General features: G+C 41.6%; 1 protein-coding gene across 1 annotated transcript in view; it reads right to left on the bottom strand.

The window, feature by feature from the left end:
- Positions 1–7,170: 7,170 nt before the first annotated feature.
- LOC133460702 (H-2 class I histocompatibility antigen, L-D alpha chain-like) overlaps positions 7,171–19,455 on the bottom strand; it is a 14,254-nt gene continuing 1,969 nt past the window's right edge. The window contains exons 2-10 of the mRNA XM_061741435.1: positions 17,541–17,813; positions 17,101–17,391; positions 15,937–16,221; positions 12,890–13,015; positions 11,247–11,285; positions 10,902–10,943; positions 10,738–10,800; positions 9,954–9,983; positions 7,171–9,808 (exon numbers count right to left, since the gene is read on the bottom strand). Of these exons, the coding sequence (XP_061597419.1) occupies positions 9,735–9,808; positions 9,954–9,983; positions 10,738–10,800; positions 10,902–10,943; positions 11,247–11,285; positions 12,890–13,015; positions 15,937–16,221; positions 17,101–17,391; positions 17,541–17,813 (1,223 nt within the window). The 3' untranslated portion in view covers positions 7,171–9,734. The remainder of the gene's footprint in view (positions 9,809–9,953; positions 9,984–10,737; positions 10,801–10,901; positions 10,944–11,246; positions 11,286–12,889; positions 13,016–15,936; positions 16,222–17,100; positions 17,392–17,540; positions 17,814–19,455) is intronic.

The raw sequence follows: 19,455 nt of genomic DNA, 5'->3' as shown, positions 1-19,455 counted from the left end.
ATCGAGGATCCTTGGACATTAGACTTCCTCTTTTGTTTATTAGGCCACTGCGCCTTCATGTCGTTCACGCCTCCCTTTTCTCAACAAATTAGACACTGTGGCGGACACAATTATGGACCTTGCACCCAAACACGTGTTGCTAAACAACCAATAAATACTTGTGACCACGCCCCCTTCCCTCTAGTCCTGATGGGTGCGAGGTCCATAATTGTGTCCGCCACACAGCCCCCCCCAGAACACCCAGAAGGTTGTCCTTGGAAGGGCCCATCAGTCCCTCACTGGTGGCTTAATCAGCCGACCATAACGGCTGCGCCGTCCTTCCTGTACCACAACAGGAGCATCACTGTGAACAGGACGCTGCGGGGAAAACAACAGTCTTAGGTGGTAAATTAGAAAGTCCTGCCTTGGAAGCAATGGCAGGAGGTTTCAGAGGAGGACGTCCACGACGGGGGACCTGGGCCGGAACCACAACTTCATCCGCTACAATGTGTGCGGGTTTAAGCCTATCTAGTGCAACGTGCTCTTTGCGGCCACCTAGGTCTAGCAAAAAGACTTTAGGGCCCCTCTCGAGGACTCTAAAGGGACCATCGTATGGAGGCTGTAGAGGAGAACGTTGAGCATCATGCCGCACGAAGACAAGGGTGAGAGAAGGGTGAATTTGCGGAACCGAACTTTCAGGCAAAAATTCTCCTGGCACACGAAGCGGCTGCCCGAACACGAGCTCTGCGGGCGACGCATTCAAATCTTCTTTCGAGGCCGTGCGCAAACCGAGCATGACCCACGATAAGCGGTCCACCCAGTTACCATCCGACAGCGCAGCACGCAGTGCTGCTTTGAGGGACCTGTGAAAACGTTCACAAACGCCATTAGCTTGTGGGTGGTATGCAGTAGTACGGTGTACCTGCACTCCCAAAGCTTCTGCCAACGACGACGAAAGTTCTGAAATGAACTGGGGGCCTCTGTCAGACGTGATGTCAGACGGGACACCGAAACGTGAGACCCAGGCACCCAGAAAAGCGCCACATCTTTTGACCCTGTAGAGGACAGGGGCACTGCCTCGGGCCACCTGGTGGTACGGTCCACCATGGTGAGGAGGTGCGTGTAACCCTGCGATGGAGGAAGAGGCCCCACCAGGTCGATGTGGACATGGCTTGAATCGGGAACGGTTCCAGGGGCGCCTTTGTGTGCTGGTGGACTTTAGCCCGCTGGCATGCTACACATGCAGCTGCCCACGCTTTAACCTCCCTGCGGAGGCCGGGCCAGACGAACTTGGCCCCAACTAGTTTCACTGATGCCAGGGTGTGAGAGGGAGTGTACTGAATCAAAAACCCGCCGGCGCCAGGAAACTGGGACCACCGGACGGGGCCGACCAGTGGAGATGTCGCAGAGAAGGGCTGGACCTCCGACCTCTACCGCCAAGTTCTCTAGTCTGAGACCGGTACCAGCAGACTTAAGAGTCACAATGTCCTGGTCATCGGCCTGGTCAGCAGCCAGAGCAGAAAAATCCACTCCCAGGTTTACAGGGCACACAAACGCGCGTGACAGGCAATCGGCCACCAGGTTTGTTTTACCCGCGACATGCCGAATGTCCGTGGTAAACTCTGAGATGGACGCTAGATGGCGCTGCTGGCGAGTGGACCACGGCTCTGTCACCTTAGACATTGCAAATATCGACGGCTTATGGTCTACATATGCCGTAAATGAACGGCCTTCTAAGAAAAATCGAAAATGACGGGTGGCGAGGTACAGCGCCAACAACTCACGGTCAAAGACACTATACTTTCGCTCACTTTTACGTAGTTTGCGGCTGAAAAATGCAAGAGGTTGCCAAACTCCTGCCACCCGTTGCTCTACGACTCCCCCTACTGCTATGTCCGAAGCGTCGGTTGTCAAAGAAATGGGCGCCGAAGGTGATGGGTGAGCTAAAAGTACTGCATTGGCCAGGGCAGACTTAGCACCCTCAAAGGCACTGATGCGGTCAGGTGTCCAGTCCACTGGGTCACAGCCTTTCTTTTTTTGCAAGGCTCCATAAAGCGGCTGCAGGAAGTGGGCGGCACGAGGGAGGAAACAGTTATAAAAATTAATCATACCCAAAAACTCCTGCAGCGCCTTAACCGAGGCCGGGCGGGGAAACTCTGCCACCGCTTGTACCTTAGACGGCAGTGGAACTGCACCCTGAGCTGAAATCCGGTGCCCTAAAAAATCAATAACCGGCAGGCCGAACTGGCACTTAGCCGGGTTGACAATAAGGCCGTGTTCATCTAACCTCTGGAAGACTAGTTTGAGGTGTGCCAAATGCTTTTCTGTTGAGGAACTGGTCACCAAAATGTCATCAAGGTAAATGAACACGAACGTGAGGTCTCGCAACACAGAGTCCATCAACCTCTGAAAGATCTGCGCTGCCCCCTTCAGGCCAAAGGGCATGCGCAGAAATTCAAAAAGCCCAAACGCAGTGTTGCCAACTTAGCGACTTTTCAGACCCCTATAGCGACTTTTTTTTCAAAAAAGCGACTAGCGACAAATCTAGCGACTTTTTCTGGTGTTATTGGAGACTTATCTGGTGTTTTGGAGACAATGTTCCAGCGCAAACCCTGCGGCAGGTGGCCTCTCGTCCGCCGCTGAGCTCCGCAGTAGCACATAAATGAATGGGTAAAGCCTGATTTATGGTTCCGCGTTAAGGCTGAAATATGCTTCTGCGTCACACCAACGCAGAGCACACGCCACAGCCGTGACGCCGTGCTGAACCCTTCAGACTTCGCCGTCTCTCCATTTGGTCGTGGTGCAATACCCCCCGCGGCCACTAGTTAGCGATCTTTTTCTGAATGGTTTATCCGACTTTTTCCAGTCACAGTAAATCAAAGAAATAAGGACAACTATTGTGCAAAAAACAAAAACAAAAAAAATCACATATAAACGAAGAAAAGAGCCCTGGAAGTTCACTACTGCTTCAAACCGGAAACCGGAAATGCTTCGCTTTCAAACGAACCAATCACAGCCCTCTCTGTCTGCGTGTGGTCTGCGTCTCCTCGACGCGTAGTTACAATTTTTGGGAGGTGCACGTCAGAGACGGCGTAGGTGACGGTGTGTCCTCTGCGTCGATCCAAACCACACACCGTAGGCACGGCGCCATTTTGACGCAGAAGCATAATTCAGCCTTTAAATCGACGCAGAGACAGCGTGTGTGTGTGTGGAGGCCGAGGAACCTGTAAAAAACAATGAACCTGAATTAGGGCCAAACTAGTTATAATTTTCTTTGCTAATGACAGTTTTTTTATTTTGTCTCTTTTTGGTCCATTTAGATTGTTAATGTTGTCAAGTTAAAACCGTCTATACAAAAAAATGTTAAACATGTTATTGTTGTTGCAAATTATGTTCATGGTTTACTGTGACTTGATGTAGGCTCCTACAGGTAAGCAGTGGTGGACAGTAACGGAGTAAATTTACTTGAGTACTGTACTTAAGTACATATCCAGAGGATTTGTACTTTACTTGAGTATTAGATTTCTTTGGTACTTATTACTCTTACTTGAATACATTTCCAAGACAAATATTTTTACTTTTACTCGAGTAAATTTCTAGGAAGGCTGAAAAGTACTCGTTACTTTCAGGTCTGCTCTTTTTTCTTCTTCCCTAAAATCCTATTGGACACAAGCTGTTTTTGTCAAAGGAGGAGACCTATCACAGTGCACGCTCTCCACTGGGATGTACGTAAAGCGGAAATACGTTAAGCCTCCTCAAAACGATACCGCCAAAGTAGCCTGCGTTTGTCAAGACAACAATGGCTACGCCTGCGTCAGGAGAAGAAAGACAATCCGCGGAGTCGTCTGAGTCTGATAATGAGCCGGACTCGGAGCAGGGACTTTCACAAAATCCTTGGCCGTATCTTAACTCAATGTTTGAGTTCGACCGAGTAAAAAACGAGGGCACAGACAAACCACAGACATTTATTTTCAAATGTTTATTGTGTCTACTGAAGCAGAACTACCTCTCTGCTTTCAACAACTCAAAATCGAATTCTCAGAAACAAGAGTTAAAAGATCCTTAAATTAATTTAGAAAAAATATAGTAATTTACTGATGTGGAAAATAAGACATTTACTCTTACTCTTACTTTTACTTAAAGTAAATTTAAAAGCATTTACTTTTGGATACTTAAGTACCTTCAAAGGCAAGTACTTTTCTACTCTTACTCAAGTAATATTTTGACTGAGCTACTTTTACTTGTAACGGAGTAAATTTTGACCAGTAGTATTTGTACTCTTACTCAAGTACTGGGGTCAAGTACTCTGTCCACCTCTGCAGGTAAGTGGAGTATTAAGTTATAAACGAAAACTAAACAACCCCCCCTAAAAAAAAACAAATAACAAAAAACTATGACAAAAAAAAAAAACGTAAAAAAAAAAAAAAAAACCTAAGTAACTCTGCCAGAGTGTGTTTTGGGTCACTTTGACGGTCCCAAGCCCGGATAAAGGAGGAGGGTTGGTTGTAGAGCTAGCAATTTCACCCTACATAAAAATCTTTTGATTAAATTTGCTGTTATAACATTTAACAATACAGGACAAAACTGATGTGTGTAATGTGGATCTAGACAAAGCATTGAAATCATTAAATGTTGTTAATGTTGAAATTATTTTTGTACATTTGTAGTTCTAAACATATTTAGGGTGTTTTTTACTCACTTTTGTCTCTCCCACGACGTTATTCCTCTCTCCTACAGCGTCAATTACAGTTATATGCAAATGGTCAATTATGCAAATTAGGCGATGACGTCATTTAGCGACTTCTACCGACTTTTGGGACAGCTACTTTCCTTACTGAGGAGTTGGCAACACTGGCCAAACGGGGTAATTACAGCGGTCTTACCTGCTGCTGAAAAACTAGCGTGTGCTAGCGGTCCAGATCCCCCAGTCTCACACGGGAAAATCATAAATGTCACTGCATCGATCAATCTGCGGTTTGCAACGTCCACCAGCAAACCGTTAGCACACAGAAAATCAGCACCGATAATAGGAACAGCAACACTGGCGATGACAAAGTCACTCTCAAACCGGCGTCCGTTGAAACAAACAGTCACTGACCGGGTCCCGAAAGTGGTGATGGAGGAGCCGTTGGCCGCGCTTAACGGCGGTCCGTTACCTCCGGTCGACCGGTGTTCTGCCATTTTTTGCTGCTTTGCCAAAAAATGCTACCTAATGGTTTTCTACCTTTGTAGAGCTACAATTTTACTGTGTTTTACTCCCTAAACCACGTCCTTTTCCCCCAAGTGGTCCTTGTCGCTTGCCAAGCCGTCATTGTAAATAAGAATGTGTTATTAATGACCTCCTGCCTGGTTAAATAAAGGTGAATAGCCGAATGAATATCAAATACAGCGATAGAATTGTTTTTTTTTTCTCTCTTTATCGTATAATTTTCACAGAGTGTAATGCAATTCATGTCATGGGTAATGTATTTTGAAGGATCAAATACTCAACATCCCATATTATCCTTTTTACATCGTGCAAGAAATGATTGGCGTCGCAATCAAACTTTGAAAGTCGACTGTGCGCATGCGCAGAACCACAAAGTAACATTTTCTGGCAGGGAGCAAGGATTGGCAGAACACCGGTCCGTGGTCCATGGGTTAAATGCAGAGACTTGCAAATTTCCCCTCTGTGGGACTATTCCTCGAACATGTTCAAAAAAGGGGTCACCAATGTGGCAGGATGAGGCTCGACTCCAGAGGTTGATAAAACAGGACTTTATTCCAAAACAGCGGAATACAACTGACAACTCAACTGACATTTGACAACTAACAGAAACGAACACGCGTTGCTAAGCAACCAATAAACACTTGTGACCACGCCCCCTTCCCTCTAGTCCTGATGGGTGCGAGGTCCGTAATTGTGTCCGGCACAATATATTATATTTGGTGCCTAACTGTTTCCCAAGTATATTAGTGCGTGTGTGAATGAATAAATGAGACGTAAAATTTCTTTGTAGAAAGGCGCTTTATGAAAATAAGTCAATTTACTTGTATCAGTTTACAGCGCAGTCTTGCCACATCCAACATGGCGGCGATGTTGACGTATCGCAGCAGTGGGCAAAACCACTCGATGCGGCGTCTACGTATATGTCTATTTGGACAGGACAGTGTGTGACACTATGTGTATTTATGTGTGAATATATCAATGTCACAGATGTATTTAAACATTTCAAATATCTATGTACATATGCATTGTTAAAGTGATTACATAAATATAATAATGAGATAGTATTTCTTCTTTTTTTCAGTTATTTAAAAGCGACCGGTTCTGTCTCTCTATGCATGTGTTTGAACACAGACAAAATATTAAGTTTATCTGCACGTAAACTAAGAAAATATCCGTTTTAAAAGATGACAAATGACGACAATCTTTTAATTTCTAAAGCAACTTTTATGAAACGGGGGAACAAAAATGCCAATTTAACAATTTCCGATAGACTTTAAAGCACGGAATCATTCCATCTTCAATATATAATTAATTCATTTTTAAAAAAGCTGTTTTTTTTAGATGAAAAAACTAAAATGTAGACTAATCCATGTTTTCCCTCCGCTTGTTTTTATAATCTGGGTATTAACTGTAAACCTAGACCCCCACCCTATTCCCAACTCTCGAACTGTTAATTGCACTGTACTACTAGTACTTTATCTATGTATGCTGTATGTCTGCGCTAATACTGTATATTGTCCCTGGCACCTGTACCTTTGTATATTCGCTAATCAATCAATAACAGTAATACAAATAATTGGATTTGGGGACTTTTTTCCCTTTTTATTCCTTTTTTTCCAAAATTACCCTAATAGGTATAGCCTAATACTAATATAGTATTAATATAGCCTATAAGTATATCATAAATCTATAGGGTTAAATAAAAGTCTAATTTCGTCTCCAAAACATCCTCCCAAGTTATACTTCAGCAATCATTGTTTTTGTTCACTTGATTACTATTGTTAAACACTGCAAACATATTGTATATTTGTAATAATTAGGTTTCCATGCCACACTGAGATCATAGGCATTGGTGTCATGGTGTTACCAATTAAAATTTTCACTCAGATGATAAAACCGTATAAAATCATTCCTCTTTACAAAAAAAGTCAGTCAGTTTGAGCATAAATACAATCTGAAAGAAAGCAGCAGGACCAAGTCCACCTGGTGAAAATGTTTTTATTCAGAAAGAAAACAAATCACATTTGTATGGTACATTTACTTTTACTTCATTATTCTTACAATCAATTATTTTACTTACAAGCAGTATTAACAAGTGTACTTAAAAAGAGACCACAGTGATAAAATGTAACTAGCCTCTTAAAGACAGAGAGAATATCAGCATCACGCACCTTTTAGCTTCAGGATTTAAAAGCAGATAACTTTAGGTTCACAATGACAGGAGTTCCTGTTATTTACTACATCTCTCAACTGTCTCACATCCAATATACAAATTTGTTTAATTCAACAAAGCAGAAATTTTCAACAATGTACAAAGACTCAAAAAAGTTACATGACTTTTAAGGTTCTTTGTGAAAAAGTGCAATAGACTAATGTGACTTGAAAAATAAAAACCCAAAAATAAAAGAGAATTAAAACCAAGAAAACAACTTTTCACAAAGAACGGTATTTATATGATAGATAATAACTTCTTTAAACTCCATTACATTTTAACTCCCTGGTCAGATTATGACAATAAACTTTGAGAGTTTTTAGCATTAATTATCTTTTTTATTTTTCTCCTTGTCTGCATATATATTAATTAGAGACCGATACTGCCCTCATATACTCATACTCGTAAAAATCCTCCGACACCACGCACCGATACTTGTAGTTACTGGTTAGCGCCACTAGGGGGAGACGTTGGGCCTGGCAGCCTGGCTGAGCTGCTGCTCTGTGGCTGTAGCTGCTGTTCCATGTTTCAGTAAATTCTATCTTCCTTAATTATACAAACTGGACAAACCTTACTCACAGGGAACTTTATTAAACACTCCACGTAACTCACAGTACGACATAAACAATCCCATTGTTACATTCCGGTTAGCCGCGCCGACAGCCTTCAGTCTGTCTTGCTTCTGTCGTCGTCCCTTATTTTGAAATATGTCCACCCTGCTGACATGCTGCTTTCATTAATTGTCACTATCTTGCCTGAAACGGCACTCTCTATAACCGGACTGTAAGAATGGGATTGTTTATGTTCTTCTTCTTCTTCTTCTTCTCTGTTTTATTGGCGGATCGCAATCAACTTTAAGGTGCATAAGTACCTACTGTACAAGAGTGTGTAACATCATTTCATTTAGCCTGTTTTTTAAATTCTATTTGATTGTTTATGTTGTTTCCAGAGGTGGGTAGCGTAGCCAAAAATTGTACTCAAGTAAAAGTGCTGTTACTTCAGAATAAGATGACTCAAGTAGAAGTAAAAAGTAGTCATCCAAATAATTACTTGAGTAAAAGTAAAAAAGTACTTGGTGAAAAAACTACTCAAGTACTGAGTAACTGTTGAGTAACGTCTGAAGTACAAAACATCTTCAGGCACATTAAATCAATAAAATAAATAAAAAATAAAGAATAGCCAAATTAAAAATGTAACAAAAGTAAGAAAAGTAACAGCTCAATGTAACCTAGCTGGCCGAGTTTTGTTTAAAATTGAATTTCTGTTGCAAATAAAACCTGTCTTCCAATTCATTGCATTTTTCATTGCATTTTTAGCCTAGTTATTTTTGTGGTAGAAGTATCGGATCGGTACTCGGTATCGGCGAGTACACAAATTAAAATACTCGTATTCGTACTCGGTGTGAAAAAAAAAATGGTATCGGGACATCCCTAATATTAATGTTTTATACCAAGTTTGGTAAAACCTAAAGGAGATAATTCAGCTTATACCAGTGTTTTAGAGAAATTTGGATATGTTGGCATATGCTGGCTACACACACAGTTGTGTCTTCACAGACAACCACGCTTTGATACAGCGTCTTCTGGAAGAGCAGCTTAGCAACTGCTTTATTACTACTAATAATGTAATTTAGCAGTGTTCCCTTCCCACCCAACACAACAATCACCTTTATACAAGAAAGCTACGTCTTAAGAGACACCGTCATACGATCATCTTGTCATAAGTGCATGCAGCTACTCAGGGCTGAATCATGCAAAGAGCTGGACGAATCTTCTAACTAATTCTGATGAGCAGAGAAGTTTACTAGATGCAGAAGTGCTCCTCAAAGAGCTGAGTCTTTAGCTTGGTTATTTACCCAAAGTACTCAACTTGCAGTAAAGTGGCCTAAGAAACTGGCGCCTGCAGGGGCATTTTTAAAGTTGACCTCATTCCCTTGTTTTTGGCAATCTTTTTTTTTTTTTTCTCTGGGACTTCTTTACATTTTCAAATATTCATGCCAGATTAGTCTGTGTTTCACAATAACTTGACCAGTAAAGGGTTTGCGTTTTTTTTAAAACAGCCACCCTTTAATAACATAAACTCTGAATATGGAATTGGAAATATCTGATCACAACACGACACGATCTGACAGGTGACAAATCCTGTAATTTACGCAGAGAGCTACGTGGTTAAATTACCATGGTAACACTGAATTTTGCTTTCATCCAGTCTAAGAATTTCTACAAAACCACGTTAACTACTATTCAGTTGAAATTTGGTTCTTGTGTTCTTTAATTTGGATACCATGAATTGTTGCTGCTTCAAGAGGCTTCAGATTTTTGGCTGCAGGTAAGATTATACGGGCCCAGAGACTCTTTCCTTTTCTTCACTTGACTTTGAAGACGAGCTTGAGTTGCTGCTGGCATCAGCTGCAGAAATAAAGATGTATTATTTCATGTTTAAATAAAAGAAAAGAAAAAGCACAGAGATCTTCAAACTGACTTTGCTAAAAATGATAAACAGAATGCTCTGCATGGACAGTTCCCGACTTATCAAAGCAACTTTAATACTTACAACCGATGGCTGAGTCACTGTTGGTGGAGCCTATGGAAGAGAAATCCAGTTTTACATTCAGGTTCAAGTCACATATATAACGATGCAGCCAATCACCGTTAGAACTACTAGAACAGTAAAACATATTTCAACTGCAAATAAGAGAATTGGGATGTTATTTAGAAAAAAAAGAGGCAATAATGATCACATTTCCTGCTTTTCATTGGGTTGTATTTAACATCTAGAAGTCTGGAGAATCCTCCTGATCTCACATATATTAGCTACCTATTTTATGATTATTATACAAGGCGCGCAGTTTCCAGATGTTGCACAAATGTTAATGAACGTAACATAAACAACCTTATTAAGCTTTTAAGTAACTGTCAGGTGAAAGAGCACGAGGATTTTATGAACCCAAAAAGGGAAAACTGTATAGTCTGCCTCTTTGAAACAAGAGAAATTAATACAAATAAAAGCCAGGCCAGGTTGAGCGGCCCCTCTTAATAATTAGCATCTTAACTGAACATCTGGAGCAGCGGTACAGTCTGCTGGGTCAGAAATAAATCTCTCAAACTGCTGAGTTGAATGCAGGAAACTGTGAATGTTCAGGCACCAGCTTAACGGCAGACGTTTGGACCTCCAGTCTGATCTCCACGTCCGCCTTAAGGCTGGCACATTATTACATGGAGACGCTGTCCCTGTCAAACCTTCCACCTCAAAGTATTCCATGGATCATTTACTGTACGTTGCATCAGTATCAGGAAGTGGGATAAAAACATCTCTAATCTTCCCAGAGAAGACTCACCATCCTTGGGTTTCAAGAGGGGAGTTGTCGACCCATTTTCACTTGGGGGTTTGGCATCAATGTCTACACACACACAAAGAGAGAAAGAGAAAGTATTACAACCCTTCTGCTACTTCTTGTTCATTTCTTAACACTGATATGATTTAAGAATGGGAAGTACTAACCACTTTTGGTTAGAGGCACCATCACGCTGTCTTTACTGTCAACTGTGTGTAAACAGAGAAACATTAAAACAATTGATAAAAGCTGTCTCATTGTGTTCATTTGTTTGTTTTCATAAGGTTTATTTAATTTCTTGGGTAACATTTGGGCCCACAGACGAACGCTTTCAACTAAAAGTGTGTGCTGGTGAGTCTGTGATGTTCTGCCGGGGGTTTGTTTTAACACTAAAGCTTAGTGTGATACTTGTGATCACATGGTAACACAACACAAATACAAACAATAAAGACAAAAAAACTGAATCAGTAGAATGATCAACAACCCTTCAGAAAGAGAGAAGTTGTACTCACGGGAGCTGGAGATACTGGGAACAGAAGGAGAACGCTTACCTGTTGAAACCAAGATGATTAAAAGTTACTCTATGAAAGTGAAAGATTCTGATGTTTTACTATAGTCTCATTGTTCTAAAAACATTACACTATTACAACTAAAAGGTGAGGCATTACAATGATCATGTAAAAATAAATAAATAAAAAAATCCTGTAAGTTTTACTGAGAACGTAAATGTTGCAACTAATGACAGTAAATATAGAAAAAGATCAGACTAATGGCTGTTACCATTCACAACACAAATATGACATTTATCCTTTCAGAAAAAAACCTCAAGGCTGAAAGTAACAAAAACTATTGAAGTGATGAAAATGATGATTAACGTGTTGCAATATGCAATATGTACCGTTATTCTTATGATCGTAAACTCAAATATTTAGGCATATTAATGCTTATGTGAAGTACAACGCACTGGTTCAAAACACAAGGAAGTAAAACGATGAAATGACATTTTAATGTTTTTGTTTTGAACCAGCCATGAATGGGAATCAAGGTAAAAAAACAACAAAAAACAAACATTGCACCTGAGATTGTTATGGTTTAATGAGGCATTCATGAACATGTTGTTACCTGTCCCCACAGCCTGCTCATTCTTCTCTATAATGCAAGTTTTAAGAGGAGGGGTTTGTATTAGAAGCAGGAAATTACAAGAAATCTGCAGGAAACTCATATAGAAACTAGGGCTGGGCGATATATCGAGATTTTAATATATATCGATATATTTTCAAACGCGATATGGTACGAGACAATATCGTTTATATCGATTATTAAAAAAAATATATATATGATTTTGATATAGCTTATTTTGTGACAAATTGACTTGAATGTTTTATTTGAGATTTGCACAAATGTTTTGTTATTTGCACAACTGTCAACCTCAGTGGAAAAGTCTGCCTGTTACTGTCTACATTGTATTAATTGCACAGTGTATTTTAATTTAATTGTTATGCAGGAAAGGGATATTTGTTATATTTTATTCAAGAAGCATTTTTAGTCTATATATGCAGGCAGTTTATTTTTATTTCATTTGTTTTATACATTTTGATATTGTGCAGACCTCTGTTAATAAAGGAACCTGTGTGACAAATTTGGCACGAGGCTTTGTATTAAAACTGACTGTTTTTTTAAGGGTTTGCCTCAGAAAAAAATGTTGCTAACAGAGATGCTATGCTATAATGCTTTGGGGGAAACCCCAATTATGGCACAGAAAAAATATCGATATATATCGAGTATCGCCATTCAGCTAGAAAATATCGAGATATGACTTTTGGTCCATATCGCCCAGCCCTAATAGAAACTGCGAGTAACGATTCTGATCCAAACATTGAACTTTGATCGACCTCGACTTCAGTGAATAAATGATTGAAATCATTTTACTGGCAGTTCTATCACACCAGGTGACCTTTGAGCTCCTCATATAATTATATATCTTTGTAACATAAACGACAACGCCTCAGCAGTTGATTTTCATCTTTCTCATTCTTAATAATGAGCTGTGGAATTTTGGTAAAAATACTCTACTTTGAATGCTGAAAACGCAAACTTGAAAATAAATTTAGGTACCTGTTGACGAGAACTTATCCTTTACAGTATTTCTACTCACCGATAATCCCTCTTTTATACAGGACACACAAGAGCACAATCCCCCCGATTATGGTCAACACTCCAACACCAGCCACAACACCACCGATAATGGGACCGTTTCCAGCTTCAGCAGGAGGCTTGTGATCTAAAACACAGAAAACATTTGCAATGTTTAATGTTCCGTTCAGTTTCAATACGATATCTATGTGCCGTTATGGCATTAAAAAAAAAAATCTGATTATAAATTTGTTGTGAGCACAAGGATAGTCACATCTACAAACTAGGAAAAATGGCCTTTCTGGGTTAAATATTGCAAAAAATGCTCCCTACAACATGAAAGAATTGAGTTGCATGAAATATCCAATTATTAATGTTTATTTGAATCTCTTTAATGAGCGAATCTTCAAGAGTCATTTTCAGAGTGCTCTACACCAGCCTTTTTCAACCTTTTTTCAGTCAACACACCTTTCAAAAGTGAATAAAATCTCACGACACCCCAGAGTAAAATATAATTAAAAACCAAACTGCATCGCTCTGACTGTAAATGCATATGTCCCTTTTATTTTGTATCAATAACTTGAACACGATAACTCTGCTGGGACTATTTTGCGAGATTTCGCAAAAGCCGGCATTTCCGAGGCGCCGCACGGCACGGAAAGTCAATCTGACAGCGAGGAATTCGGACTGGCACAGCTGATTTAGCGGAGCTCTTTAATGCAGAAACAGAGGATGAGGACTTCGATGGGTTTGATTAGAGGTATTGTGACATCATTTTTAAAATGCTTTTAACACTATTAAAAGTCTTGGCCAACATCCCTCAAATGTGTCTAAGAGGGTGTAACAAGAAAAACTTCACTCTAGTACTCCATTCCTGGCTTTTTATGACAGTGTTTTTTTGCGCTGTGAAAAACGCTTCCTTTTTCCCCTTTCCTGTCAATCATTGCGCCGCTCCTCCTCCCAACCTCCTCCAACCCAACTGCTACACACTTCTGCCGGCGTCTCCACACACACGCGCGCACACCGACCACAAACACCCACACACACAGCCCAGATAGGGCGACTACAGCCCGGGGAAGAAGTCCGTGCGCACACCGAACCGGACTTCTAACAGCGGCGTCGGAGAGTTAAGCCGGGAGCGACAGGCGAAGCATGCACGGAAAAGCAGCACGGCGAAGTAGTCCACCGCAAACAATCATAAAAATAAAGGCATGCAAGCAGCAGTCTCCCCTTATCTTAAGTCCAGTCAGTGACCGCGGGTCTTCTTAGCAGTTTTCCTCCGGTGTTGAGAACAGAAGAGGCTCTAAACTGCTCCGTGTTAAGCCTGATTTATGGTCCGCGTTAAATCGCCGTAGGGTTCAGCGTACGATGCGCGTCGCTGCGTAACCCTACGCCGTAGGCTCTACGTCGGTGTAACGCGGAACCATAAATCAGCCTTTATGGTGTGCTGGAGAGGAGAGGAGGCAGGGAGCTGGGTGGAGGGGGCGGTGATTTAGCGGATCTATACGTAACGACCCGCCACCAAACCAGATGCGCTGTTTTTGCATAGTTATGCGGAAAATCCCAGAAAGCACACAATACACTGAATGTTAAAAGTTCGTTGTTTTTTGGGTGTAATTGATGTCAAGACACCCAACAAAACACAAAAAATCAAGAAAAATTTGTTTTTCATGTCACAATCCCTTTAATGTAAAAACTGAAATAAAGTACAATCAAACAAAGTTTTGCTCCCGCTCTATTTTTAAATACGCACACTTGTGTGCTTGTGTGTGTGTTCTGCGGTGCGCGCGTGTGTGTGTAGGCGGCGCCTTTACGTTCGGTGCGCCGTGTGTGTGTTTTAAATACAGAAATGACACACAAAACTGAGGGTACGCCTTTCCACACGGCGCGCTGAGTGGTCGCGAAAATACGGTATTTATATATGACATGTCAGAATAGGTAATTTTTTGACGACACGTCTGCAGTTGTGAGGTTAATCAACTCTTTTGAATTAAGATTGTCATTATGAAAAAATAAAACTATCAGAATAGGTTTAATTAGGTAAGCTCAGAGAAGTTGACTGCTGCGTTTTTCACAAGTTTACAATTGTTAACAGAAGTTACAGACAGGCCATTCCCTGATGGTATTTAGGTATTTATGGCTTTGTTAACAGCTGAGCAGTGTCTTTAGACACATCTGTGCAAAGCCTCACAGAGTTCTTGTTTGTGCAGAAGGAGCTCATTTATTGACCCTTCATGTTGTTTCAAGACGTTAAGCTGACTTAAAGGTTAGCTAGGTTTAGTTGGACCATCTGATAACACGAGACCCCCATGAAGTTTGGCCTGGTGACGTCTGGTTTGTAAATAACCCAGTGTCTTTAAAAACCATCTGTTCAAACCTCCAACAAGAGGTCCTGTTTTAGTTGACCTCTTGACTCTTTGTGTTTTAAGGATGTCTGTTTGTTTCTTCATACTAAGCCTCGTTAATGAAAAGTCAGGTGTGTGACCATCTGTTTTTGTCCATTGTCCATCCACTGTCTACCATTGGTTGTCTTAACATAGCCAACGCCTGTCAGTTTTTCAATAAATACCTCCTGCTAAGAAGGACCCAGCAAGCATTCCGTCGAGAGCCACAGAGAGAGAGCCGTGTTGCTCGACAGGGCTCCGACTTTGCTTCACTTCTGCGCAGAAGGCCTTAAAAATCATTTCTAACAGTTTCCGGTGTCTTTTTCTAAGTTATTAATATTGTGATGACTTTTTAACCTAACACAGTCAGACGACACCCCAGGGTGCCGCGACACCCCGGTTGAGAAAGGCTGCTCTACACAAGCAACAAAACTTTTGGTGTGAAAACCTTAGCCAGAAAGGTCAAAAGAAGAAATTCAATAATATGTATATCCATAGTAACAATAAATGGAAATGACAACACTAATGATTAAATATTATTGCTGTATTCAAACACCGCTCCTGCAACTCGTAAAAATGACTTTTAATGTCTAGATTGTGATTGAACTTGCAATGCAAGTATCGGCTGGACAAACACACACTGATGAACAAATATCAAACGCAAACAAAAAAAAACATTCCTTACCCCATTTCTTCCAAACATTCACACGAGAGGCATTGTGAATGACTTCACAGATGTATTCGGACTGGTCGGACTTCAAAATCTCGACATAGTCTCTCCTCTGAAAAGTGTCGTCCCCGTTTGGTCGAACTCCAGAGCTGACCAGCCCGTCGCGTTTAGTGAGGGACCGGCCGTTCCTTCTGATCTCCAGGATAATGTCCTCTGGGTAGAAGCCGGTGGCCAGGCATGTCAAAATTATACTCGCCTCAGATTTGGCCTTGAGTGCAAACACGTGCACCTTAGGTTTCTCTGCAACGAGAAACCGTACAAACTCATGAGACAGGTACAACAAAAATGTGAAACAGGTTTGGTGCAAATGCTCATTTCCATCAGTGGTGTGTTAACAATGATTTGTACTCATCTAACCAGAGTTACAAAGCTGGAATGCCGCCCAGGGTAAGACTGTTACTAGGGCGTTGTCATGCATGGAAACACGTCCCAATAATGCACTTGAGTAGCTCTTCTGGACACGAACATCCATTTTTTTTCCCTGACTTCATTACCGTATAGGCCCGAATATAAGACGACCCTAATTATAAGACGACCCCCTCTTTTTCAAGACTTAAGTTTGAAAAAAGACTTTTTGAACACCAAATTCAATTTTTATATAGAAAATAATTGCAGTACATCTGAAACAAATGATTAAAACAATATATTCAAGGGAAAAAGCATGTTATTTTGCCTCATTCAAATCATCATCTTGAAGTTTGCATCATAACTTCTCCTCAGCTGCTGGTTAACCTGGCCGATCTTCAACCAGATTTTCTCCAGATTGTCGCTACGTTTCTCCATTTTCTGTTATCTCTTCTCTTATTTTCTTCTTTTTTCCGTTATTTTTTTTTTTTCTTCTTCGTGTCATGGGTTCGCTTTGGCCTGGGGAGTTAAGTTCAGCATGCGCTTTAAAGATATCAGGCGCCATCTAGCGGTGTGAATGGGTATAACGTCTAGACCCCGAATGTAAGACGACCCCCACTTTTTAAGTCTTATTTCAATGCAAAAAACACTGTCTTATATTCGGGCCAATACGGTATTTATTGGCAAATCAAACATGCCAGCTCAGTAATCCACATCCAAAAATCTCTTGATGCCGAGCAGAAATCATTACGGAAAGTATTTATTGTTACATACTCGCATCAAGCAGCTGTGCCTGCCCGTAGTCTATGAACCTGCCCATCCAGTCCAAGCACTCCTTCTCCAAGTAGCCCTTGGTGTATTCTTTCAGGACTGGGACATCGTCCCACTTCCTCTTGGTGGACACTGCTGCATCAGTCTTGGCAACCCAGATTTGGTTTTTATCATCAAACGACAGGAAGTCATCTCCATCATAATTGTACATGTCCACGCCATCGACAAACTTGAGAGGGCCATCAGGCTGGACTTCAGCCTCACAGCCATGCATCCACTGGAGGATGTGTAAATCTGATGGACAACAGTCAAGCATTATAATTAAAACTTAGGTTGATTTGGACTTTTTATTGACTTAAATAGTAATATTTAGAGGTAAGGAAATTTACAGATTGCAGACCATTGTTATAGATTACTGCTCTTTCATACTTTTTAGATCTTACCTGTGTCATTCTGTCTCATTCGCTCCATCAGGATTTCGATGTTGACCTGGAACCAAAGCTGCTTGCTCTTCCGGGACACTGTGCCTTTGTCCCAATATTCTTTTTCCAGTCTCTCTTTCATCCAGTGCTGTCTGGGAACTTTCTTTTGCTCTGTGCTGTCAAAGTAGTCAATGATCTTATTGTCAAGCATCCCCATGGCAGTGAACTTATGGATGCCAGGGGATACTGCGGGTTTGGATAAGGCTGTGTAGATGTAGGACAGCTTGTGCCGCTCTGAAAATTGTATGGGAGAAGAAAAAAAACACAAATTTCAATGTAAAACAATCTGAGGAATCGGAAGATTTAACTCATATAATGGACCTGTCATTAATTTTATTATAATTATAAGAATTTCAGAGAGCTTAAAGGTGACCTATTATGGCATTTAATGTATATTTTAAACAGGCCTTGAATGTCTTAAAAACAATCTGAAGCTTGTTTTTTCTACATAAATCATAAATCCAGCCTGTGGGCCCTGTCACTAGTTTTACCGCTTCTAACCTCTTTTTCTGCGCCTCATTTTTAGGGAAGGGGGGGGTATGATAATGAGGCTCTGTGCTGATTGGCTCCCTGAATGACGTGTAGCAGGGGAGGAGCATAAACCTGCTCCGCCAGAGCAGCCCGAGCCTGTAAATTATCACAACACTGAATTTTCACAAATGGAAACTTTATTGTTAAAAAAATAAAATATGAGTTGTATATAAATAACATTTATGCACTATTTAAGCCGGATCTACCCGGCGGATGCTGAACGCTGGCCCCGGAGCCACGCCGGGCGCCCGGGAGCAGCGCTGCTAGAGCAGCGCGCATCACCGCGGCTTTAACAGGGGAATCTGACCGGTTCCGACCGGCCGGGACCGCAGGAACCGGCCTGGACTGGTAGCAGGGACTCCCGGGGACCGACCAGCGGAATTTCAGCCGGATCTGCCCGGCGGATGCTGCGCGGCGGGCGCCGCAACTCCACGGCGGGCGCACAGATCGGCTCCGGAGCGCATCCGCGGCGCATCGCCCGTTACCGGTGATCAAACCGACAGATTTGGCTGAAAATCTCGGAGGGTGAAGCTGGTCCAGCCTGGGACGGACCCCCGAGGACCCAGCTCCCAAACCACCCGGGAACCTGGATGATTCAACCCGGATCCGCTCCGCCGCGGCGCCGCGTCCGACTGGCTCAATGAAAGGACCGCTCCAGCAGCGGAGAGAGCTGGTTGTGGGCGTGGTTTCAGCAGCGGAGGCTGAACCTATGGAAATCTGCTCCTGTCGTTACGTAACGACAGGAGCAGATTCTAATCGGCTCAAAACAAACCACGTGACACTGGGGGACTCTGTCCGGCGGGGGTCAGAGACCTTGCAGAAATTCATGGTATTTTGTCTTCCCTGTGCTGGCAGGGTGAGGGGAGACCACTTTATATATGTTAAAACAAGAAAAAACGTGTTTTTCATAATAGGTCCCCTTTAAGCTATCACACCCAATCTGAAATATATTCTCTCTCTTTTAGCCACCTTTCTTCAGGCAACATGAACACAAGTCAGAAACCATGATGTCATTACTTGACATGATTAAAAACAAACAAAAAAAAAAAAAAAAAACGGATTTTTACTTGCAAAGGTTTTGCCTCAGACAGATAAATCAAAAATAAAAAAGGTTCCTGCCATTTATTCTTTTCCTCACTCGAACTTATACAACACTTATCTTATTTACAAAATAAAAAAATTCTGATATCCCTCAAAGAAACAGATCAATTTCGGATTTAAAACAAAACCTGCTAAAAGTTTCCTGTAAAGGCAAAGAACCAACATTTAAAAAGGTGTATTGTGACTATGTGAGGTCAATATAGAGAAAGTAAAATATATGAACTTTGTGAAACTCTGAATTCAA

The sequence above is a fragment of the Cololabis saira genome, chromosome 15 (assembly GCF_033807715.1).
Source record: "Cololabis saira isolate AMF1-May2022 chromosome 15, fColSai1.1, whole genome shotgun sequence".
NCBI lineage: Eukaryota > Metazoa > Chordata > Actinopteri > Beloniformes > Belonidae > Cololabis > Cololabis saira.
Note: the sequence above shows the minus strand (reverse complement) of the source record. Positions and strands in the feature narration are given on the sequence as shown.